This window comes from Phodopus roborovskii, unplaced genomic scaffold (assembly GCF_943737965.1).
Source record: "Phodopus roborovskii unplaced genomic scaffold, PHOROB, whole genome shotgun sequence".
NCBI classification, from domain to species: Eukaryota; Metazoa; Chordata; class Mammalia; order Rodentia; family Cricetidae; genus Phodopus; species Phodopus roborovskii.
In genome coordinates this window covers 21766389-21786027 of record NW_026126540.1, presented here as the reverse complement: position 1 = coordinate 21786027, position 19639 = coordinate 21766389, and the positions used below count along the sequence as shown (strand labels likewise).

The window sequence follows — 19639 nt, the reverse complement described above, 5'->3', positions numbered from 1 at the left end:
AATAAATAAACAACTAAAGCTAAAGCCTGGCGATGGTGGTGGTACACACCTTTAATCCCAGCACTGGGAAGGCAGAGGCAGGTAGATCTCTGTGAATTTGAGGTCAGCCTTGTCTACTGAGTGAGTTCTAAGACAGTCAGGGACTACACAGAGAAATCCTGTCTAGAAAAACCAAAAGATAAACAAATGCAAACAAACAACAAAATATGGACTGGAAAGATGGCTCAGGGATCAAGAGTACTTGCTGTTCAGCCTAGAGGAGCAAAGTTCAGATCCCATCACCCATGTCCACAAATGCCTATAAATAACTTCAGCTGCAAGTGATCTCTTCTGGATTCTGCACACACATAGATGTAGGCACCCATTCACCCACAAATAAATCAAATATACATTTAAAAGGGGGACTAAGAGTGTGGCTCAGCAGAGAAAGTGCATGCTGAGTGAGGACCGGAGTTTGGAGCCTCAATATCTGTAGAGGTGTGTGCTATATAACCTTGGCCCAGGGAAGCTGAGACAGGTAGACCCCAGAGGCCCATTAGCTAACCAGCCTACTCAAAACGGTGAGCTGGCAGGCTCCAGGTTCAGGACCCTGCCTCTTAAAAAAAAACAAAAAAACAAAAAAACACACCCCAACAACATCGACAGCAAATAGAGCCGGATATGGTACAGTTGGCAAAGTGCTTGTCAAGGACTGGAGTTGGATTCCCCGAACCCATGTAAAAAAATCAATCTTGGGGGTGCAGTTCAGTTGGAATAGCACTTGCCTATGATGTGTGAAGCCTCGGCACCGGTAAGTCAGGTGAGGTAGTGCACTCGGGAGGAGGGAAGCTAATCATAAAGTCAAGGTCCCATTCAGCTAGTGAAGGCGTTCTAGGCTACACAAGACCTTGTTTCAAATAATAATGAAGTAAAATGAAATCACTGCTCCCTGAACACTAGCTAGGACTGAGGTCAACTTCTTAACCTTTTAGTCTCCTAGCCTATAAAATGGCAGACGCTGCAGAGCACCTAGGGATTAAGCAAGGCCAGGCAGGGAGCTGATACCTAAAGTCTGGGGGGGGGGGAGGGGGGAAGAACCGTATATTTTGTTTCTCAGTGTTGGCAGTGTTGGGATTTGACCTAGGGCTTCAGGCATGCTAAAGAAGTACTCTACCACTGAGCTCTCTTTTAAATTAAATTTTATTTTTTTAATTTGGGTTTTTTTTTTTTTTAATTTGCACTGGTATTTAGCTTGCATGTATGTCTGTGTGAGGGTGTCAGATCCTGGAGTTAGAGACAGTTGTGAGCTGCCATGTGGTTGCTGGGAATTGAACCTGGGTCCTCCGGAAGAGCAGCCAGTGCTCTCAACCACTGAGCCATCTCTCCAGCCCCTCTTTTTAATTTTAATCTTTACTTGTGTCTTTGTTTTAAGGCAGGGTCTCAGGATGTAGTCCAGGCTGGCCTGGAACTCACCTGCCTCTGCTTCCTAGAACTGGGACTAAAGGCACACACCACCATCCCAGCTTTACTTTGTTTTGAAACAAGGTCTCACTAAGTTCCCTAGGCTGGCCTAGAACTCTGTAATTCAAGTTTGACCTTGAAATGAAAAAAAAAAGTTTTTGTTTTATATTTATTTTCTTAATTTTATTTGTGTGTGTGCATATATGTAGTCATGCACACCCCAGTACATGTGTAGAGGTCAGAGGTCAGTCTGCAGGAGTCAATTCTCTACCTCCACCATGTGTGTGGGCCTTAGGGATCAAGACACAAGTCATAGGCTTTTTAGGTAAGTGGTGTGAGCTGAGCCATCGACAGCCCTGGAGCTCGAACTTTTGACCCTTCTGCCTCAGCCTTAGGTACTTGGATCACAGCCCTCCCCCACAGGCCTGGCTCTAGCAGGGGCCTTAAGTAAGTCTCACCTGATAGTGGAGCTGAAACTGCTCCATGTCTACACCCAGGAACTTGGCATTTACGGCAAACCTTCCCGCCTCATCTCCAGGAGTGATGTCAAAGATGACGTTCCTGAAGCTGTTAGGAATAGGGGTCAACACAGGGCTCCTCTTTTCAGAGCCCGCCTGATGACACCTGCCCCCCTCCCCAATCCAGTGTGTGCCACTGACAGCCCTGACTTCTCTGTATACCCCACTGCTGGGGCCCTGCTCCGTCTTCTCCCACTTTTTCTGCCCATTTAATCTTTTCTACTTGCCTGGCACTACCAAGCTGCTCTCCCCAGGAAGCTTTCTTAGCAGCATCTTTACCAGTGCTGGAACATGTCTACTGCCTTCCCCTCTGCTTGAAGACACCCCATCTCCCCACCTTTCCTTCAGCAAGCAGCTTCCTCCTTCCTTCCAACCCCTGCTCAGAGTTCCATCCCAGCCTCGTGCCTCCCAGGAGACAGGAAGGGTCTGACATGCTGCCCCCAATCACATACTGAGAGACAGGGAGGTCTTCAATTTCCACCAACACGCCCTTTTCCAGCAGCTGGGCGGCTGTGTAATGGAGACACGGCTGCTTCTTCCCCTTCCCAGAACTCCTGCTTAAAAGAAGGCCCCAGAGAGTTTGTCCCATAAACTTTCAACACTGGCTGACAGCTCCTGGCTGCTGGGGAGGAGGCTGCCTGCTGTGGAAGGTGAGGAGGGAGCCATACATGTCAGAGTTAGGGGCAAGCAGTGCTGTACTGGGGTTGGGAGACGGCAGGACAAAGGCGCACAGTGCCGGTGAAGGGGCCAGGGTTAGGATAGGTTCACAACACCTACTTGGCTTTGGGGGCCAGGTGGTCAAGGCAGGCCTGGATGTACTGGTTGTAGTAGTCGCCCTGCTCCTCATAGAAGGTGGTTTTGGCATCTAGGCCCTGCAGTGTGGCCTGGAGTCTCAGCATCTCTGCCTTCCGCCGTTGCCGGTGCCTGCGCTGGTTGCAGATGTCCTGCAGATGGGGGTGGGGGGGAGCAGGTCAGCAACCTTCCTAAGGCCTAGAACACTTGACTAACACACTGTGAAGAGTAAGGAGATAGGATGAGGGCCTGGGGCAGGAGAGGCTCAGGGCAGTGTCTGCCTAGCATGTGTGTTCCATTCCCAGCACCAGGAAGTCCGCCTTGAAAGCTATTTACCCAAGAGAGAGTCCAGGGATACCGCACCTCACACCCAGGGCACAAGCTCGGTGCTTCTGTCTGTACTACCATGTCTTTTTGTTTTTGAGTCAGGGTTTCTCTGTGTAGTAGCCCTGGGTGTCTTGGACCCCAAGTGCTGGGATTAAAGGTGTGCACCTGACTAAGGCTACAGAGTAGAAGAGAGCTCAGAGAAAAATCATTCTGCCTACTTAACCTTAGGATCTTTCCTTCAAAAAGAACCCTGGGCCTTCCTTAAGTTGCTGGCAATTTGAGGTGGCACCCACTGGGGAGAACTGCCTTTAAATGCCAGTGCAGTGGCTTTGCATGCAGCCATGTGTAGCCTGGCCTGAGTTATCACCTTAGCCAGCTCATCCACCAGTCCCTGGTAGCAGTCGCTGGCCCTGACCAGTCCCAGGCCCTGTAGCCGGCGCAGGTTCCGCAGGACACGTCGCTGCTTCTCCGCCAGTGGCAGGAGGGAGTGTGCCATCATTGAGTGGTGTCTTCGAAGTGACTCTGGTTTCTGGGTGTCACAGGCCTGGCGCCAACACATCAGCCGATGATGGGCCTCTTCCTGGGGGGAAGGGCAGAGATGCTGAGGAGCTCCCAGGCACCTACCATCCTACTTCAAACCAGGACCAAGTCCAGAGCTTGGGGGTCCTGTGCACATTCCTGTGTGTTCAGGAAAAGTACCACCTTCCCAGCCTAGCTTCTGTGTGTGGGGGGGGGGGGAGGTGGAGAACACATAGACCACAATGCAAGGAAGTGCCTTGTGGATCACAGGTGGGCTCAAGGGACACATACAGACCAAGGAGACAAGGCTGCTAATAGACTTGCAACTCATCGTGGTACCTGTGGGCATGAGGTATATGTGGAGCTTGCCTAGCTTTTTGGGACATGCCTCTGCCTGCCATTACCATCTTTACTCAGAGAACTCCTGGCTTTGCCCTTAATCTGGCCCCGCAGGGAGCCCAGCTGGCACCCTTTCCTGGCTCCAACACTCCCTGATTTCAGACCATTTCCTTTATGTGATTCTCAGAACAGACTGCCCCTCAGCGCTACCCTAACCCCAACACTGTGAAGGGAGCAGGGAGAGAGTGGGCTGCCTGGGCTGACCGACCCCTCAGCACGCAGCCTCTGGAATCAAGGTCAGAGCTTGGTCTAAGAATGCCAGACCTCTGTAGCAGACTGGGAGGGATAGGCAGTGCTAAGGGACAGGCTGAGCTAAGGACTAAACTGTTAAGGGTTGTCCTGGCTCCTCACCTGCTCTCTGGGAGCTGAGAAGGACAGGATCTCCTCCAGGGAATCCCCAGGATGGAACTGGATGAGGTCAGCCAGCATCAGTTTGGTGCTACAAGGAGGGCAGGGTGAGGGTTAGGAAGGGTCTGGACAAGGAAGAGTGTGAAGATCCAGGAGAGGCGCTGTCCCGTGAGAACCGTCTCCTAAACTGTCCTCCTACCCTCCCGCTAGTCCCCATGACCTGACCCCTCCCTCCTCTCTGGGTAGCTTTCTGCTAACACTGCCGCTGCCTGGCAGTCTGGTTGACAGTGTGTGAATGAGTGGAGAGCTGCCTCAGGGAGATGGTGCTGCTAACAGACCCAGGTGGCCAGCCCAGCCCCGTGTGGTCCTTCCTGACTGGCTTTTATACAAATGTGAAGAGTGAATTCCTAGCCCGGGTTGGTAAGATGGCTGTTGGCAAAGGCCCTTGCTATGCAAGTCTGTGGATCTGAGTTTCATCCCCGGAACCCATGTGAAGATGGAAATTTTTCAAAAGAACTGATTTCCACAAAGCTGTCCGGTGTCCATACATGTGCCATGACACGTGCTATCCCTGTTCATGCACATACATACACAACAATAATAAGCAGAGGAAAAAAATGTTTCAGCTTTTCTTCTGACCATCATTAGGGTAGGCATGACAACTGGATCCCACCTTCTGAGGGCTGTGGACTTTAGAGTAGGCTTCCATAAACTCCCTTCTTACCTGAAGTAGCCTGTGCCCAAAGTGAAACAATAAACTAAAAAGCATTTGCTCAGTTGGAGGCACATGCCTTTAATCCCAGCACTTGGGAAGCAGAGGCAGGAGGATATCAGTGAGTTCGAGGCCAACCTGGTCTACAAAGTGAATTCTAATACAGCCAAGACTGTTACAGAGAAATCCTGTCTCAAAAAAAACAAAAAAAAAAAAAAAAAAAACCCACCCTTTTGGTCAAGCCAGGCATGGTGGCTCATGTCTGTAATCTCAGCTAAGACAGGAGGATTGCCTGAGTAAAGTAAATTAACCAAAGCATTTGGGCAGCAGCACACCCTGCTGTTCCTTCCGCACCTTCAGCTGTGACCCCAGGGGAAAGGCTGTGAGGTCATCAGAGACCGGCTGACACACTTCTGAGTGAGGCGAATGTAAGGCAGTAAGAAGGTGTAACGGCCGTCTCTGAGCGGGACCACCACATAGGCAGCAGGGCTACCTGGGAGAGCCACCACACCCACCTCAGAAGCAGACTTTGGTTGCTGGTGTGGTCAACATCTGTCTCCAGCCCTTCGAACTTGTTGGTGAGTGTCAGGGATACTTCAAGTCTGCTCAGATCCACTTGCCCATCTGTGGCTATGTTCTCACCTGAGATGGGATGAGGGATGAGTGACAGGCACACAGAGATGGGGGTCACAGCAAAAGTGCTCCTCGGCATACATCTTTCAGGAAGTCCTCCCACACTGTCCCCAGGGACCATACCACACCCTCAACCTTGACACCCACGGAAGGACTTGAGTTACTACTGCTGGGCCTCTGTAGCTCTGAGCTCAACGTGGGTGCCAGCTGCGCCTTGCATCCCAGGAACACTGCCCTTCCACTGCATGCCAGACTCCTCTCATTTCAAAGCTCTAGAGCTAGACAGCTAGACCAGTAAGACCTAAGAGGTCCTCTCCCGCCACATCCCTTGTGCATGATTGCATTGGCCACTGTCATAGTTTGGTCTCCTCTAGCATCAATATCTGTGCCCTGTCCACACAAGGCTGTGAGTCTGTGTCCATCAGAGTCCTAGGGAACAACAGAGGAGTTCCCTATGATGGGCTGCCTGCTGACAGACATCCTTGAAGGTCTAGCTGGCTCCAGATGCCAAGAAGGCACACACCGATGAGGTCAGAGATGGTGGGTGGCTCCCCGAGGTCCTCTAGGAGCTGGTGCAGGGGGTCTTGGTGATCCGGGGCCAGTTGGTCTTGGTGTTGCAGTAAGAGCTGTGGATGGTAGAAAGAAAGAGGGTGCAGGATTGAGCCAAGCCTGGCTCTGGGGGTCAGGGATCTTCGAGGACTTTCAGCCTAGCCCACCAGTGCCGATCCCTTACCCTGTGCGTGCTGATCAGCTCGCCTACAGTGATGTACACCACGGGTTTGGCCACAGCTACCATGTCTGAGTACTCATCTATGGCAAAGCGTTCCTCTGGCTCTGGTACCTGGCAGGCTCTGTGGATGAACTTCCTATCCCAGAAAGAGGGTATGTCAGGGTGGACTAGGCCAGAGGCCTCACCACCTGGATGGCCACCATCCAAGTCAGGTGAAGTCTGCTGCACGTCTCAGTCCCTGCCCTGCTCTTGTCTGGTCCTTCCTCTCAGTGTGCCATCCAAACTAGCTTTCGATGGTCTTCTCTGTCCCCCGGAGGCCTATCACTGCCCCTAGGGCTCCCCTATCCCCCCGTGCCTCTGGATTTTTCTTCCTCAGACTCTAGAGAGGATGTGAACCATAAGGAGTGGAGAAAGGGTGCCAGGACTCAAGACCTGAATTTGAGATGCATGTCCTCCAGATAGCCATTCAGGACTTGAAGGTGCTGGCTCTCTCCGGAGAAGATCTTGCCAGCAGCGGCATGTTGTAGGAGTTGAGCCACAGCGCCTAGAGCATGGCGCTGTGGGGCGGCAATTGTGCTTCCTGCTGCCATGGCCACAATGTCGAAGGCATCAGGGGCTACCACAGCTGGGTTCAGGAAGCGGTAGTACAGGAGGTTCCCAACCACCTGAGTGCAGAGGAGAATCTTCTAGAAAGATCTAGAAGCTACCCTGACAGCCATAGCTCCATATTCCACAATGGTGGGCCAGGCTCTGTATATAGAATGGGACTCATTTCTTTCTTTGGATATTTACACCATAGTTTGTTATCACTGGCAAAATTGGGCAAAGGAGGGTCTTAGAGATGGAGGAAAAGACACAACACTTGCCTTATAGACTTCACTCTCTGTGGCACCGGGGAACTTCTCCTCCAGGGTTGTCTTTAGGACTTTGGCCATATACCGCATCCCATACCTTAGGAACAAAGCAGGCCATTTCCATTCCTGTCCCAGGACTCAGGCTGTGAGAGCCTGGCTGCCTCTCTCCCCGTCTCAGCCACACCAGAGCAGAGCCCACACACATTCCCTCTGCTTGCCGCAGCTCCCTGCTGCAGTCCTCAGCCCCTGTCCCTTGCCCTTCCTCCTGTCCTTGTGCCAATACCAGGGATAGGGCCCAGCTGGCCCCTAAAGCTCTCCCTGCCTCCAACGCCTTGTTTTTGAGGAAGGGACTTGCAATGCAGTGCATGTAGGCCTCACACTCATGATCTCAACCTCTGCTTTCCAAATGCTTCTGCTACAGTTGTGTGCTAACATAGCCAGCTCAGGAACCTTCTCCCCCAGGTCCTCACTTCCCCATAAACCACCTCACCTTCTCTACAGGCACGCTATTCTGTCTCTTGGGTACCTGACAGCCCAGGAGGCTCCAAGGAAGCCAACTTTGCCAGTTCCCAGAGTAGCATGACTGGGCTGAGGCAGGGGCTGCCTGCCTACAGAGACCCCCTCTCAGCCATTTCCTTCCCATCTGCACACCTGCCTCCTGGCTGGAAGACTGGAGTGAGCAGTCAGTCTCACAAGGTTTTTATGAAAGTAGCAGAGTTATTCCAATTGTACTGAGCTCCCTTGTCACTGCTGTGATGGGTTTGCTACCAAAAAGCCAATTAGACTCTGTGAAAAGCTATTTCCACTCCCAGCTACCAGCAGATTCATAACTGGCTGTGTATTTCTCTTCTTAGACGCCAGGCTATCTTTTCTCACTCCCAGTTGCAAAGCCTCAGTCCAGTTCTCCAGTTTGGGGCTGTTTTCCCTTTGGTACTCAACCACCCTCAGTGCTGAGAACCAAGGCCAGTGGCTGGATGCTCGATCCAGATGACACCACCTGCTCACATTTTCATGTTTAAGTCGTTTTAAGTTTTTGGGTTTTTGCTTGTTTTGTTTTGAGACAGGGTTTCTCTGCATATCCCTGGCTGACCTGGAACTCTCTGTAGACCAGGCTGGCCTTGACATCCGCCTGCCTCTGCCTCCTGAGTGCAGGATTTAAGGCATGCCTCACCACCACCACCACCACCTGGCTTTATTAAACATTTCTTTGTAAAACATTTATTGAACCATTTTTGTTTGCCTGCTTGTTTTCATACAGGATCTCATGTAGCTTAGGCTGGATTCAAACTTACAAGTGTGAAGCTTGTTTATAGTCTGACCACACTGCCTCTACCTCTAAGTTATTAAGAAAGAAGAGAGCTAGGGGCTGGAGAGCTGGATCTGTGGTTAATAAGTAACTTCTCTCCCAGAGAAAGATGTTCATCACCCACATGGCAGCTCACAACCACCCAACTAAAGTCTCAAGGGATCTGTGGCCCTTTTTCTGGCCTCTGAGAGCACCAGGCACAAACACAATGCACAGATATGTATGCTAGCAAAACACCATACACATTTAAAAAAAAAAAAAAAAGCTTTAAAATAAAAAAGGACAAACCGGAGGTGGTGGCGTACGCCTTTAATCCCAGCACTCGGAAGGCAGAGGCAGGCCAACTTGGTCTACAAAAGTGAGTTCTAGGACAGCTAGGGCTACACATAAATATATAAATACACAGATGAATAAATAAATAATTTAAAAGAGGGCCAGGCATGGTGAAGTATCCCTTTAATCCCAGCACTGGGGAGGCTGAAGGAGATGGATCTCTGTGAGTTTGAGGCCATCTGTGAGTCTATTATCAAGTTCCAGGACAGCCAGGCCTAAGTTGAGAGATTCTATCTAAAGAAAAAAAAGAAGCAAAGTCTTGGGAGGACCATACTTACGAAGTTCTTCAGCAGTTTGAAATGCTACCTGTTTTTACTTTGTGGGTCAGAAAGTCCCATCTTTTCTTCACTTGTCCTCAGACAACAGTATGTCCCTGTCACCATTTTGGATTTCTCTTTGACCAGTCACAGACCCACCTGTAGAATCCCAGCTCAGCTCCCTGACAAAGGGCTTCGATACATCTGAAGATCCTACAGGCACCTCAGGCTCCTCCTTCCCATCCCCTTTCCTTTGGGATGCTACTTGTTCTGCTCTCTCCTTCCAAACTGGCCTATCCCTGGGGCAGGTGGTTCTACATACGGAATGTGATCCACAGATGACTTGATGGCGACAAAGAATTTATCAGTCATGGAGAGGAGATTGCGTAGAGAGATGTCTAACCGCCTCTGGACTTCAGAGTGGCTCAAAGCCTGCTCAGGGGTGACGTCATAAGGGAGGCAGCTGAGGGTAGAGAGAGATGGGTAAAGCTGGGGTCCCCTTCCGTTGCCTCCTTTCTCAAACTTTCCTCATCGACTCTTCCCTAACTGTACACTCTTCTACAGAGAGGCTCCAGACAGACCAGTGTACCAAGAGGAAGGGACAGAGGAAAAAGGCAGCACCCAGGGAGGACGGCAGCGGTGAGGTTACACAGGCCTCGTGTCATCTCCGCACAGTCCTTTGTGTACCATCCTCAAACACAGGCAGGCTTCCCTAGCCATCTGCACAGGGGCCTGATCAAAGCATGCTGCCCCCTGCTGGCTCACCTGCGCTGCCCGGTCTGGGCCTCCACCTGGTTGATCCAGCTCTTGTAGATGTGGACAGGATCTGTGTGGATGCTGACTGACTTGTCTTCCAGCACATCCTGGACAACCTTGCCCAGGATCTCCTGCAGAGCGCTCTGTCCCCGCCCATTGCGGTAGAACCTCACCACCAGCCTCACCACTGTTGGGTTGCCTGTCACCACATCCTGGGGCTGTTCCACCTTTGACCTGTGGTGCATTGGTTACTGGTCTCATACTTTAAGGAGGACAGAGCTGCCTTGCCTTTTCCAGCCTACTCTAGTACATACCCTAAGGGAGGTCCCACTTCTGGGTGTCATCCTTTGAGGTCAGCCCACACTCCCCCCCCCACCATGCTGTTCCAGAGCTGTCTTACATTCTTCCTATAGGCTGAAGAGAAGAATGTTTGTAGGTGCATCAGCTGCCATCTCTGACCCACTCTCCTACCCTCATCCCCACCCTTGCTCCTTGGTCAGGAGAGCCTACTTGATTTCCTCCTGGAGCGCAGTCTTGAACAGCTGGAGCAGAAGGTAGGCCTCCCGGAGGTTGGAAGCATAGTTGTACAGGCTGAAAATCACTGCCTCCATGAACTTGGTGGTTCTGTTCTGAGGCATCTGAAAGATCAGCTTGGCCAAATAGATGGGCTGAGTCTGTGAACAATCAGGGAGACAAGAGGGCTGGGAGTGCTCTCGGAGAGTTAGTGATCAGATCAGTTACAAAGGATTTCCTGATGTGGAGAAAAGGATCGCCTTCTCAGGGCACTGGAAATATCCCATACAAATAGGGAGAGACAGGTTCTGTCCCTGGACACAGAGCATCAGACAGGCATGGAGAAAGGCAAAGGGAACAAGCTCAGGAGGTGATGGAGACTTCTTGGCTTTTTAAGCTGTTTTGTTTTTCTTCAGTGATGTGTATGCAAGGCAAGTGCTCTACTGCTGTGCTAGCCCACCAGGGCTTCCCCTCAGAGAGTCCTGCTCACCTGCAGCAAGTAAAAGAGGTGCTGGTAGGCCTCTAGCTTCTGCCGTTTCTCTCTGCTCAGTGACTTTAACCCCTTCTGTTTGTCCAGAATCATCATGTCTGACAGCTGCTCCTTATTCTTCTTGGTCAGCTTCTTGCAGTGGGAGACAACCTCCTGGATGTGGGGGTAGGGGCAAACCAACCAGCCCAGATTGGTACCAACCATGAAACATGTGGTTCAGACTCAGTGTCTGAAGAACCAGGGAGAGGAGGAAGCCTCTACAAAGCCACCTGGAACCCTTGCTTTCACAGGTGAAGCTCTGGGCTGGGGCTGGAAAGATGGCTCAACGTTAAATAAGAGCACTGGCTGCTCTTCCAGAGGTCCTGAGTTCAATTCCCAGCAACCACATGGTGGCTCACAACCCTCTCTAGTATGATCTGGTGCCCTCTTCTACAGGCATACTTGCAGGCAGAACATTGTGTACACAATAAATAAATCTAAAAAAACAAAAACAAAAACAACTCTGGGCTATTCTCTTGCTTCTATTTATTGACTAATGTACAATTGTGGGGATGGAGCATCATTGGCCTGCTACTCCTTATCTGAATGTGATTTATAAAGCTTTCATATCTGTCTCTGCATTCTGCAGGGGAAAGATAGCAACTCCTTACTTCCAGTGAGCTACACAGGAAACGAACTTCTAAGTTAACTGGTCACCTATAGCCCCTTCACTAGAAGTCAGCAGAGCCAGCCATTCCTATCCTGCCCATGGGGCACTTCACTACACACATCCATCCAATGGCTGATCGCAAGGGCAGAGATCATAGGGACTGAGCCAGGTGGTAATCTACACACATCTGAAAAGGGCTGAATTACTAGGTGAAGAATGGTAAGGATTCTCTCTATAGAGCAGCTGGCCTGGGTGGGTGGGGGCCTCTCACCTGCAGAGTGATTCGGTTCTTGACAAGCAGGCCGATCTTGATGTCCATGAGGTTGAGGTCCTGCTCCAGCTGCTGATTAGATCGGATCTTCCTGACCACTTCCTCCTGGAGCTTCAGCAGCTCCGCTTCAGCTGAGAAGTCCTCCTGACTCTGGTTCAAGAGGTGAACAAACTTGCGCACCACACAGAGGGGAGGGTGGCGGGCATGCACTGGCAGGGGGGAGACACGGATCAGGCAGAGGCCATAAAGCCTCTTTGGCAGCCGCTGCCCCATGAGGATCCCCTGTGCCCGATCCAGGCCTCTTCTAACTGCCAGGTCTCTGGGCTCTTGTGTCACACCTAGAAGTTGCACAGCCATTCTCTGTCCCTCATGCACCACGCATGTGGGCCTCTCCAGTGACTTCCACCACCAAAGCCAGTGCCTTTTGATGCTTTTCAAAGGCATCCTTGTTCTACCCACTCCACACGCTCCCCTGCCTGCTGGGCTGGCCTGCTTTTCATGCCCCTGACCTATCTGCCACAGCTTAGCCCTGCCAGCTTCATGTAGTACTTGTGTGGAGTGTCCATGGTTGGGGTGGGGGATAGGTAGCTAAGGAGAGGCCAGGAAACAGACACACACACACACACACACACACACACACACACACACAAAACACCAAAGAAGCTGGGCGGTGGAGGCACGCCTTTAGTCCCAGTACTCGGGAGGCAGAGGCAGTGGAATCTTTGTGAGTTCGAGACCAGCCTGGTCTACAAGAGCTAGTTCTAGGACAGCCTCCAAAGCCACAGAGAAACCCTATCTCAAAAAAAAAAAAAAAAAAAAAAAAAAAACTAAATCAATCAATCAATCAACCAATCAATCACCAAAGAAGCCTCTGAGCTAAACTTCAGGGAAACAAGACAATAAACACATGCATGTTCACTGAGACAGGCAGGCTTCCTCGTGTCTTATTGCTGGTTTGGCGCTTCTCAGACAGTATTGCTGTGCAGCCCTAGCTAGCCTTGAACTCAGGATCCTCCTGTGCTAGCTTATAGGCAGGTGCCACCAGGCCTGAGTCTGAGTGTTTTTGTTTTGTTTTCATCTTATTTTATGTGTATGGGTGTTTCGTCTACATGTATGTCTGGGCACTATACAAAGGCCAGAAGAAGGTATCAGATCCCTTGGGACTAGGGCTACAGACAGTTGTGGGCTGTCATGTGTGGGAATCAAACCTGGGTTCTCTTGAAGAGCGGCTCGCGCCCTTAATTACTGAGCCATCCGTCCAGCCCCACATCTAAGTGTTTTTAAAAATTCAATGGGTCAAACACTTAGTATCCACATTACCAATGAGCTTCCAAAGACAGAGAGAGAGCAGGTAGCTTACCCTAGGTTACCCAGCTGGCAATGAATGAAACAGTCAGATTTGGAGGCTGAATTAATCTAGACCGATGAGCCACTGTTCGGTAATACATGGCTGTTGCTTTGAGAGGGGCAAGCGGGAGGGAGACAAAAGTGAACCCCACTCCTGCAGGAGAGCAAAGAAACCCTGCCAGAGGCCGTGCAGCCCACTATCTGGTGGGAAGGAGAGGAAGGGCCACAGCAGAGGTCAGGAGAAGCTGAAAGGACAGTGTGCCCGGAGACATCAGAGAAGGAACTTCTCAACTGAGAAGATGCCCCCTTCAGACTGGCCTGTAGGGAAGTCTGTGGGGCATGTTCTTGGTTAGTGACTGATGTGGAAGGGCCCCATCTACTGTGGGCAGGATCATCCTCGGGCAGGTGGTCCTGGAGTAAATAGGAAACCAAGCTGAGGAAGCCAGGAGCAAGCCGAAGAGGCCTGGAGGTGGGAATTTGGGCCAAGTAAATGACACAGGTGGGTGCTCAGGGCGGGGAAAGAGCCTAACATAGAGGGATGGATATACTATGCCTGCTCAGAAAGTACCTGGTTAGAGGAGACTTGCCTACCACAAAACTATCTGGTACTGGGAGGAGGGGACTCTACACACCTCAGAAAACTTGGGATGGCCTTGCCCTTGCCTGTTGTGCATCCCCAAAAGGGTCACCTAGACCTATCTGGCTCTGGGTCTCTATCTCCCCAGCATACCTAACATCCTGTAGTCATCACGGGCTTTCCTAGCTCGGAAAAATGCTTGGATCTTCACAACGGAGTCAACCTACCAGGGACATAAGAGAACAGGTGGGGCCCTTCTACTCACTTTGCTCTGATCTAGGAGCACAGGCAGGTGTGATGGAGCAGCACTTACATTCTTCTGGAAGTATCGCAGACGCCTGAGGTATTGCCTCCGGGCTGCCCACATTCGGGCCCAGGCCTGGATCTGAGAGAAAAGACACTACCTTCAGAGCATCAGCTTGAGACCCCTCCTCAGACCCTAGCCAGCGTAACCAACTCCAGGGCCACAAGGGGGTGAATGACAAAACTGTACTGAGGGCCCTCGGGAAAAAGGAGCCACCCAGACCACTACGGTTACCTTGATTACAGCGTCCAGGTTTGTTTTAAAACACTGCAACCGCTCCTGGTAAACCTTCCGTTGTCTGTAACCCCTCCAGTGAGCCTGCCAAGCAGAAGAGGGAACCCTAGCAGATCTCCTTGGGTTCAAGAGGTCAGTGGAAACAGCTTTATCGCGGCTTTCTAGGGATGGTGTGGTTTGAGTGAGAATGTCCCCCATAGGCTCATGTATTTGAGTGTTTGGTTCCCAGTTGATGGACTGGTGTGTCACTGAGGGAGGGCTTTGAGGTTTTAAAATGCACACCAAGTCTGGTTTCACTCTCTGTGCTTTGCATTATGAATCAGATGTAAGCTCTCGAGCCTGCCTGCCTGCCTGCTACCATGCTTCCAGCCTGATGATCATGGATTAACCCGCTGAAACTGTAAGCAAGCCCCCAGTTAAATGCTCTTCTTTTATAAGTTGCCCTGGTCATGATGTCTCTTCACAGCAATAGAACAGTGACTAAGAAAGAAGGTGTGGGGAAGAGAAACTCAAATGAGAGACATGGACCCAAAATACTAATAAAGCACAAATGCTCACCAGCTCCACCAGAGAATGCACCATGCCCCCAGCCTCCCCCACCAGAGAATGCACCATGCCCCAGCCCCTCCCCCACCAGAGAATGCACCATGCCCCAGCCCCTCCCCCACCAGAGAATGCACCATGCCCCCAGCCTCCCCCACCAGAGAATGCACCATGCCCCCAGCCTCCCCCACCAGAGAATGCACCATGCCCCAGCCCCTCCCCCACCAGAGAATGCACCATGCCCCCAGCCTCCCCCACCAGAGAATGCACCATGCCCCAGCCCCTCCCCCATCAGAGAATGCACCATGCCCTCCACCCCCCACCAGAGAATGCACTATGTTCCCCTATACTCTGCCAGTCCTGACAAGATTCTTCCCTGAAAACATGCGGTGAGATGTCTTAGTGGGAAAAGGTGCTTGTACCCAAGCCTGAATACCAGAGTTCAATCCCCAGGACCCACATGGTAGAAAGAGAACTAACTCCTGTAACTTGTCCTGACATCAATATATACCATAGCCCACATATACACACATATATACATACAATATAAACCAAACAAACCAAAACACGGCCCAATCTGAAGTAGTCAGTGCCGAGAACTTTGGAGATCCATTGATGGCCAGAGCTTTCAGGAGCCAGTAAATCCTCAGGGCATCTAGGCTGCCTCACTTCTGAGTCTTTCCCAAAGCTGAGACAAGTAGCTGGCTGCCTCTGTCTGTGTGCATATGGCTATCCTCTGGAATCAATGAAGTCTGTGACCTGGGCCACTCCATAACTGAATTCTGGGACCAATGTTGACATCAGCATCTAATGGTGTGTCACCAAAGGAATCCATGCCACACTTAGTAACAAAAGCAAATTCCTTCTAATTTTTCACACCCAATGCATTAACCAAGTGTCTTTATGGAGGAAGTAGATGCTGTAAGGACTTGAGTAGGGTGCACAGGCCTTAATCAGAGGTTAGCGGGACCAGAAGGCCAATTCCAGAGCTCCAGCTGTCAGTTACTACTGCAGGCTTAGGTCATGCTAAGGCCACCCCACAGCTTCACATTTCTCCCTTTGGGCCTTCTAGTGTTATCTACCTTTGTGTCCCTCCTGTCACATCTAATGGCAACCATACTCCGGTTCTTGAAGGGAGAGATATGGCTATTCATTTGAAGGTTCCACACCCATCTCCCAACCTTGCCCTATGCATTGGGGCATTCTTTGAAGATACAAGGCATCGAAGATGCTTATTCAATAAGGTCTGCAAAGGTGGCTACACTGCCATCGTCCCCATGGGGCTCCCCACATCATACCTGACAAGGGAGGGTCGCTTATTTCTAGCTCACAGAGTGCTGTGGTTACCTTCCCAGATAGTCTCCTGCCCCACTCACTTGCTGGAGAGCCCCAGAGACCCCATGGGCCATGCACAGGATAGAAGAACTGAATGGAATGCCTACTAGAGAGAACCCCACATCAGTCAGTTGCTAACATCTGACAGGAAGGGGCAGACTCCCTTTCTGCCTAGCCCACGGCCATTCCTCACAACCTGTGTTCCAGGAAAAGTGTTTGAATCTCACTTTACTTGTCCCCAATGGTGACGATGATGCCTGTAACTGGTGTTTATGTCCTCCTTTTACTGTACAGAAACACTCTAGACATTGTCTTACTAAACCTTCCTAACTACCCTGTAAAGTGGTACTGCCATCCCCATTTTGGGGGGGGGGGCAGTAAACTCACACACACACACACAAACTAGCTTACAAGGCTACGTGGCCAGCAGGTCAGGGAGTTGGCCTTCTAACCACGGTAATCTAGCCACAGAGTCCACACCTTTCATCACTGCTGCTCAGAGGTCCAAGAATCATCCCAACTCTACCCAGGGAAAGGGAAGAAGGGTGGACATCCTGTATTTCTAATCTTCACAGGCATGGAGAAAAACCAAGGCCACCACCTGAATCTTAATGACGGCTGGCAGCAAGGTCCTGTGGAATTGGGAACACTCAGCAAACTTCTGGCGAACAAGGAAGCCACGGAGGCGGGCCTGAAGCTGGATGACAAAGCCAACATTGGCCTTCCAGAGCAGGTGGCGGTCGTGGGCCGCAGTGACCTTGGTGACGACTGACTGTGGAGACAGGAGTCCTTTGGTGAGTAGGAGCCTCTCCCCATGTGCAGTCCCCCACCGTGGCAGGAACCCTGCCCACCTGGATCTCCTCCCAGGTTAGATGGGAGGTATTGAGGCGGCAGCTGGGAGGAGGCTCCCAAGTGCCCTGGAAGGTCTGCAGGTGGAGGTAGTAGGCCGTGCCATCCTTCATGTCATGTTGAACCCAGAAGGCTGTGTCCCCTGAGTAGAAACTCAAATGAGCCAAGAAGGCTCAGAGGAGGCGAGAGGCAGAGACGGGAAGGGTAGGCCAGGGCCATTACCAGGACGTCGTTTCTTTGCCGCTGCTCTCTCCAGGGCCTGCTGGTAGCTGTCAGCACAGTCAGGAACTACCCCTCGGAGAGCCACGCTGGGGTTCCTCAAGACCCGCTCTGTCTGGGCTGCCTTGCCCTCCTTGATGGCCTGATTGATGGCAGCCACACCAAGGGCTACTGACGGGCATCAGGAGAGAAAAGTCAATCCTCTGGAGTCCCTCCCGTGAGCCCTGACCTGCCCAGTTGTCCAGAATCAGGAGACACACAGCCGCCATGGCGGGTGGAGGGGGATAGGGAGGGGCAAGGGTGGCAAAGCTGTACTTGGGAACAGCAGCAGGCAGCTGCACTCAGGACGAGAGGTGGCGGTTAGAGAAGGGCGCCTGTGGAGGTACTTTCTAAATTCTTGAGTATTTCCTGTGGGCAAACCACCCGCCTGCTCTAATTCTGCCTGCCCCCCGCCACTTACTGGTTTTGGTCAACTTGTCACAAATCTAGACATATCTGGGAAGAGGGAATTTTTTGTTTGTTTGTTTGTTTGTTTGAGACAGGGTTTCTCTATGTTAACAGTCCTGGAACTAGCTCTGTAGACCAGGCTGGCCTCGAACTCAAGAGATCCACCTGCTTCTGCCTTCCAAGTGCTGGGATTAAAGGCGTGTACCACCCCCTTCACCCTCCCACCCCCTGGAGAAGGGGGAATCTTAACTGAGAAAATGCCCCCACCAGATTGGCCTATGAGGCATCTTCTTGATTAATGATTGATGTGGATGGTGCTACCTGTGGGCAGGTGGTCCTGGGGTGTATAAGAAAATAAACTGAACAAGCCACAAGGCGCAAGCCAGTGAGCAGCACTCCTCCGTGCCCTCTACTTTGGTTTCTGCCTCTAGGTTCCTGCCTTGAATTCCTGCCCTTTGCCCTCTGATGAAGGACTGTGGTGTGGAAGTGTGAGAATAAAGCCTCTCCTCCCCAAATTGCTTCCAGCCACAGTGTTCATCCAGCAATAGAAAGCGAGCTAAGCTGTCCCCATGGCTAAGGTGAGACAGGGGTGGGGCTCCACTCCGCCCTCTCAGGGCCTAACTGCTTACTTCTCTGAGCTGTATTTGTGTCCTCATTGGCTCTGGCCACTCCCTGGCGGATCTCTTCCAGCCACAGTACAGCCCCAGGATCTCCTGTCACCTGGCAAATTGAAAAAGAAGATGAAAAAAGCACAAGACCCCAACTGGTATCTCGAGGCTCCCAAAAGCCCAGCAAGTAACTAAAGTGCAAGCAGACACCAGAGCAGCAGGGAAGGCTCTCTCGGCTCCCCTCTGCCGGCCCTGTGGAGTCATGACCCCACGGCCCCCTTGGATAGTGCCAGACTAGGAAGGCTCTTTCCTTACTCTGCTTTCACAGTCTGAGCATTGGCTCAGCTTGGCCTCGGGGCTCCTACAGCTTTTGTGCCCTCAGTATCCAGCACCCACTGACAGCTCTATTGCTGGCCTTTGTGCCTGGACCACACCTCGGGACATCTACCCCACAGCCCTCCCCATCTCCCTGCACCTCAGTTCACAGTCCTCAGACAGATCCTGGCCCTGACTGTGTGTCTCCTGGCTACACAGTTCTTGTCACCAAAATGTAGTAGGGAGACTGTGTACACAGGTCAAGGAAGCCATTGGGGTCATTCTGAACCCAACCCAACTCAGTGGACTCTGGAAACTAACACTGCATTGAGCATTATGTGTCAGGTGCTTGCCCGCCCGCCTGCTGTCTTTTCTTTCTAACAGGGTCTGTAGGCCTCATTGCAGGGGTAGCTATCAGGTACTGTTCCCATGAATTAATTTTTAAGGACTTAATTAGGTGTCTATTATGTATCTGTGTGGAGGTGTGTTCATGTGAGTGCAGGTGTCCTGAAGAGGGTATTGGATCCCCTGTATTTGGGTTGTGAGCCACCTGAAGTGGGGTTGGGAACTGAATTCAGACTCTCTGGGACTGCATCAAGCCCTCAGCCACTGAGTCAGCTCTCCAGCCTCATGAATCAGTACTTGTGAGACACATCAAGCAGTACTTGGTACAGAGTGAAAACTCAGTAAATGCTGGCTAGTCCTCCTGCCATGGCACCTTACTCAAACCCAACTGCTGTAAGTTAAGCTTGTTCCAGGCATGGGTCCGTAGGGGGAAATGGAAGCACAGGGGGGCTAGGCGATGCTACAGGGCGAGGCCACAGGATGCAACTCAATCACCTGGCTCAGGGCCCAGGTTCCAACCTCATTCTGCTGCCACACAACTCAGGGTGCCTCAGTTCAAATCCTCTGTTCCTCTAGGGGCACGGGCAGAGCGTGTAGAGTTTTACAGATAAGTACCCACACCCCAGGGATACTGAGGGATTGCCCAAGACCGGGCCTTTGTAGATCAGA

General features: G+C 51.5%; 1 protein-coding gene across 1 annotated transcript in view; it reads right to left on the bottom strand.

The window, feature by feature from the left end:
* Iqgap3 (IQ motif containing GTPase activating protein 3) overlaps positions 1-19639 on the bottom strand; it is a 41471-nt gene that overhangs the window by 2080 nt on the left and 19752 nt on the right. The window contains exons 16-37 of the mRNA XM_051198960.1: positions 18332-18422; positions 17259-17426; positions 17039-17178; positions 16789-16959; positions 14310-14393; positions 14085-14156; positions 13925-13994; positions 11848-12056; positions 10928-11080; positions 10435-10598; positions 9934-10158; positions 9491-9631; positions 7285-7369; positions 6851-7083; positions 6422-6554; positions 6212-6314; positions 5571-5697; positions 4347-4434; positions 3445-3657; positions 2736-2902; positions 2411-2512; positions 1899-2007 (exon numbers count right to left, since the gene is read on the bottom strand). Of these exons, the coding sequence (XP_051054917.1) occupies positions 1899-2007; positions 2411-2512; positions 2736-2902; positions 3445-3657; positions 4347-4434; positions 5571-5697; positions 6212-6314; positions 6422-6554; positions 6851-7083; positions 7285-7369; positions 9491-9631; positions 9934-10158; positions 10435-10598; positions 10928-11080; positions 11848-12056; positions 13925-13994; positions 14085-14156; positions 14310-14393; positions 16789-16959; positions 17039-17178; positions 17259-17426; positions 18332-18422 (3048 nt within the window). The remainder of the gene's footprint in view (positions 1-1898; positions 2008-2410; positions 2513-2735; positions 2903-3444; positions 3658-4346; positions 4435-5570; positions 5698-6211; positions 6315-6421; positions 6555-6850; positions 7084-7284; positions 7370-9490; positions 9632-9933; positions 10159-10434; positions 10599-10927; positions 11081-11847; positions 12057-13924; positions 13995-14084; positions 14157-14309; positions 14394-16788; positions 16960-17038; positions 17179-17258; positions 17427-18331; positions 18423-19639) is intronic.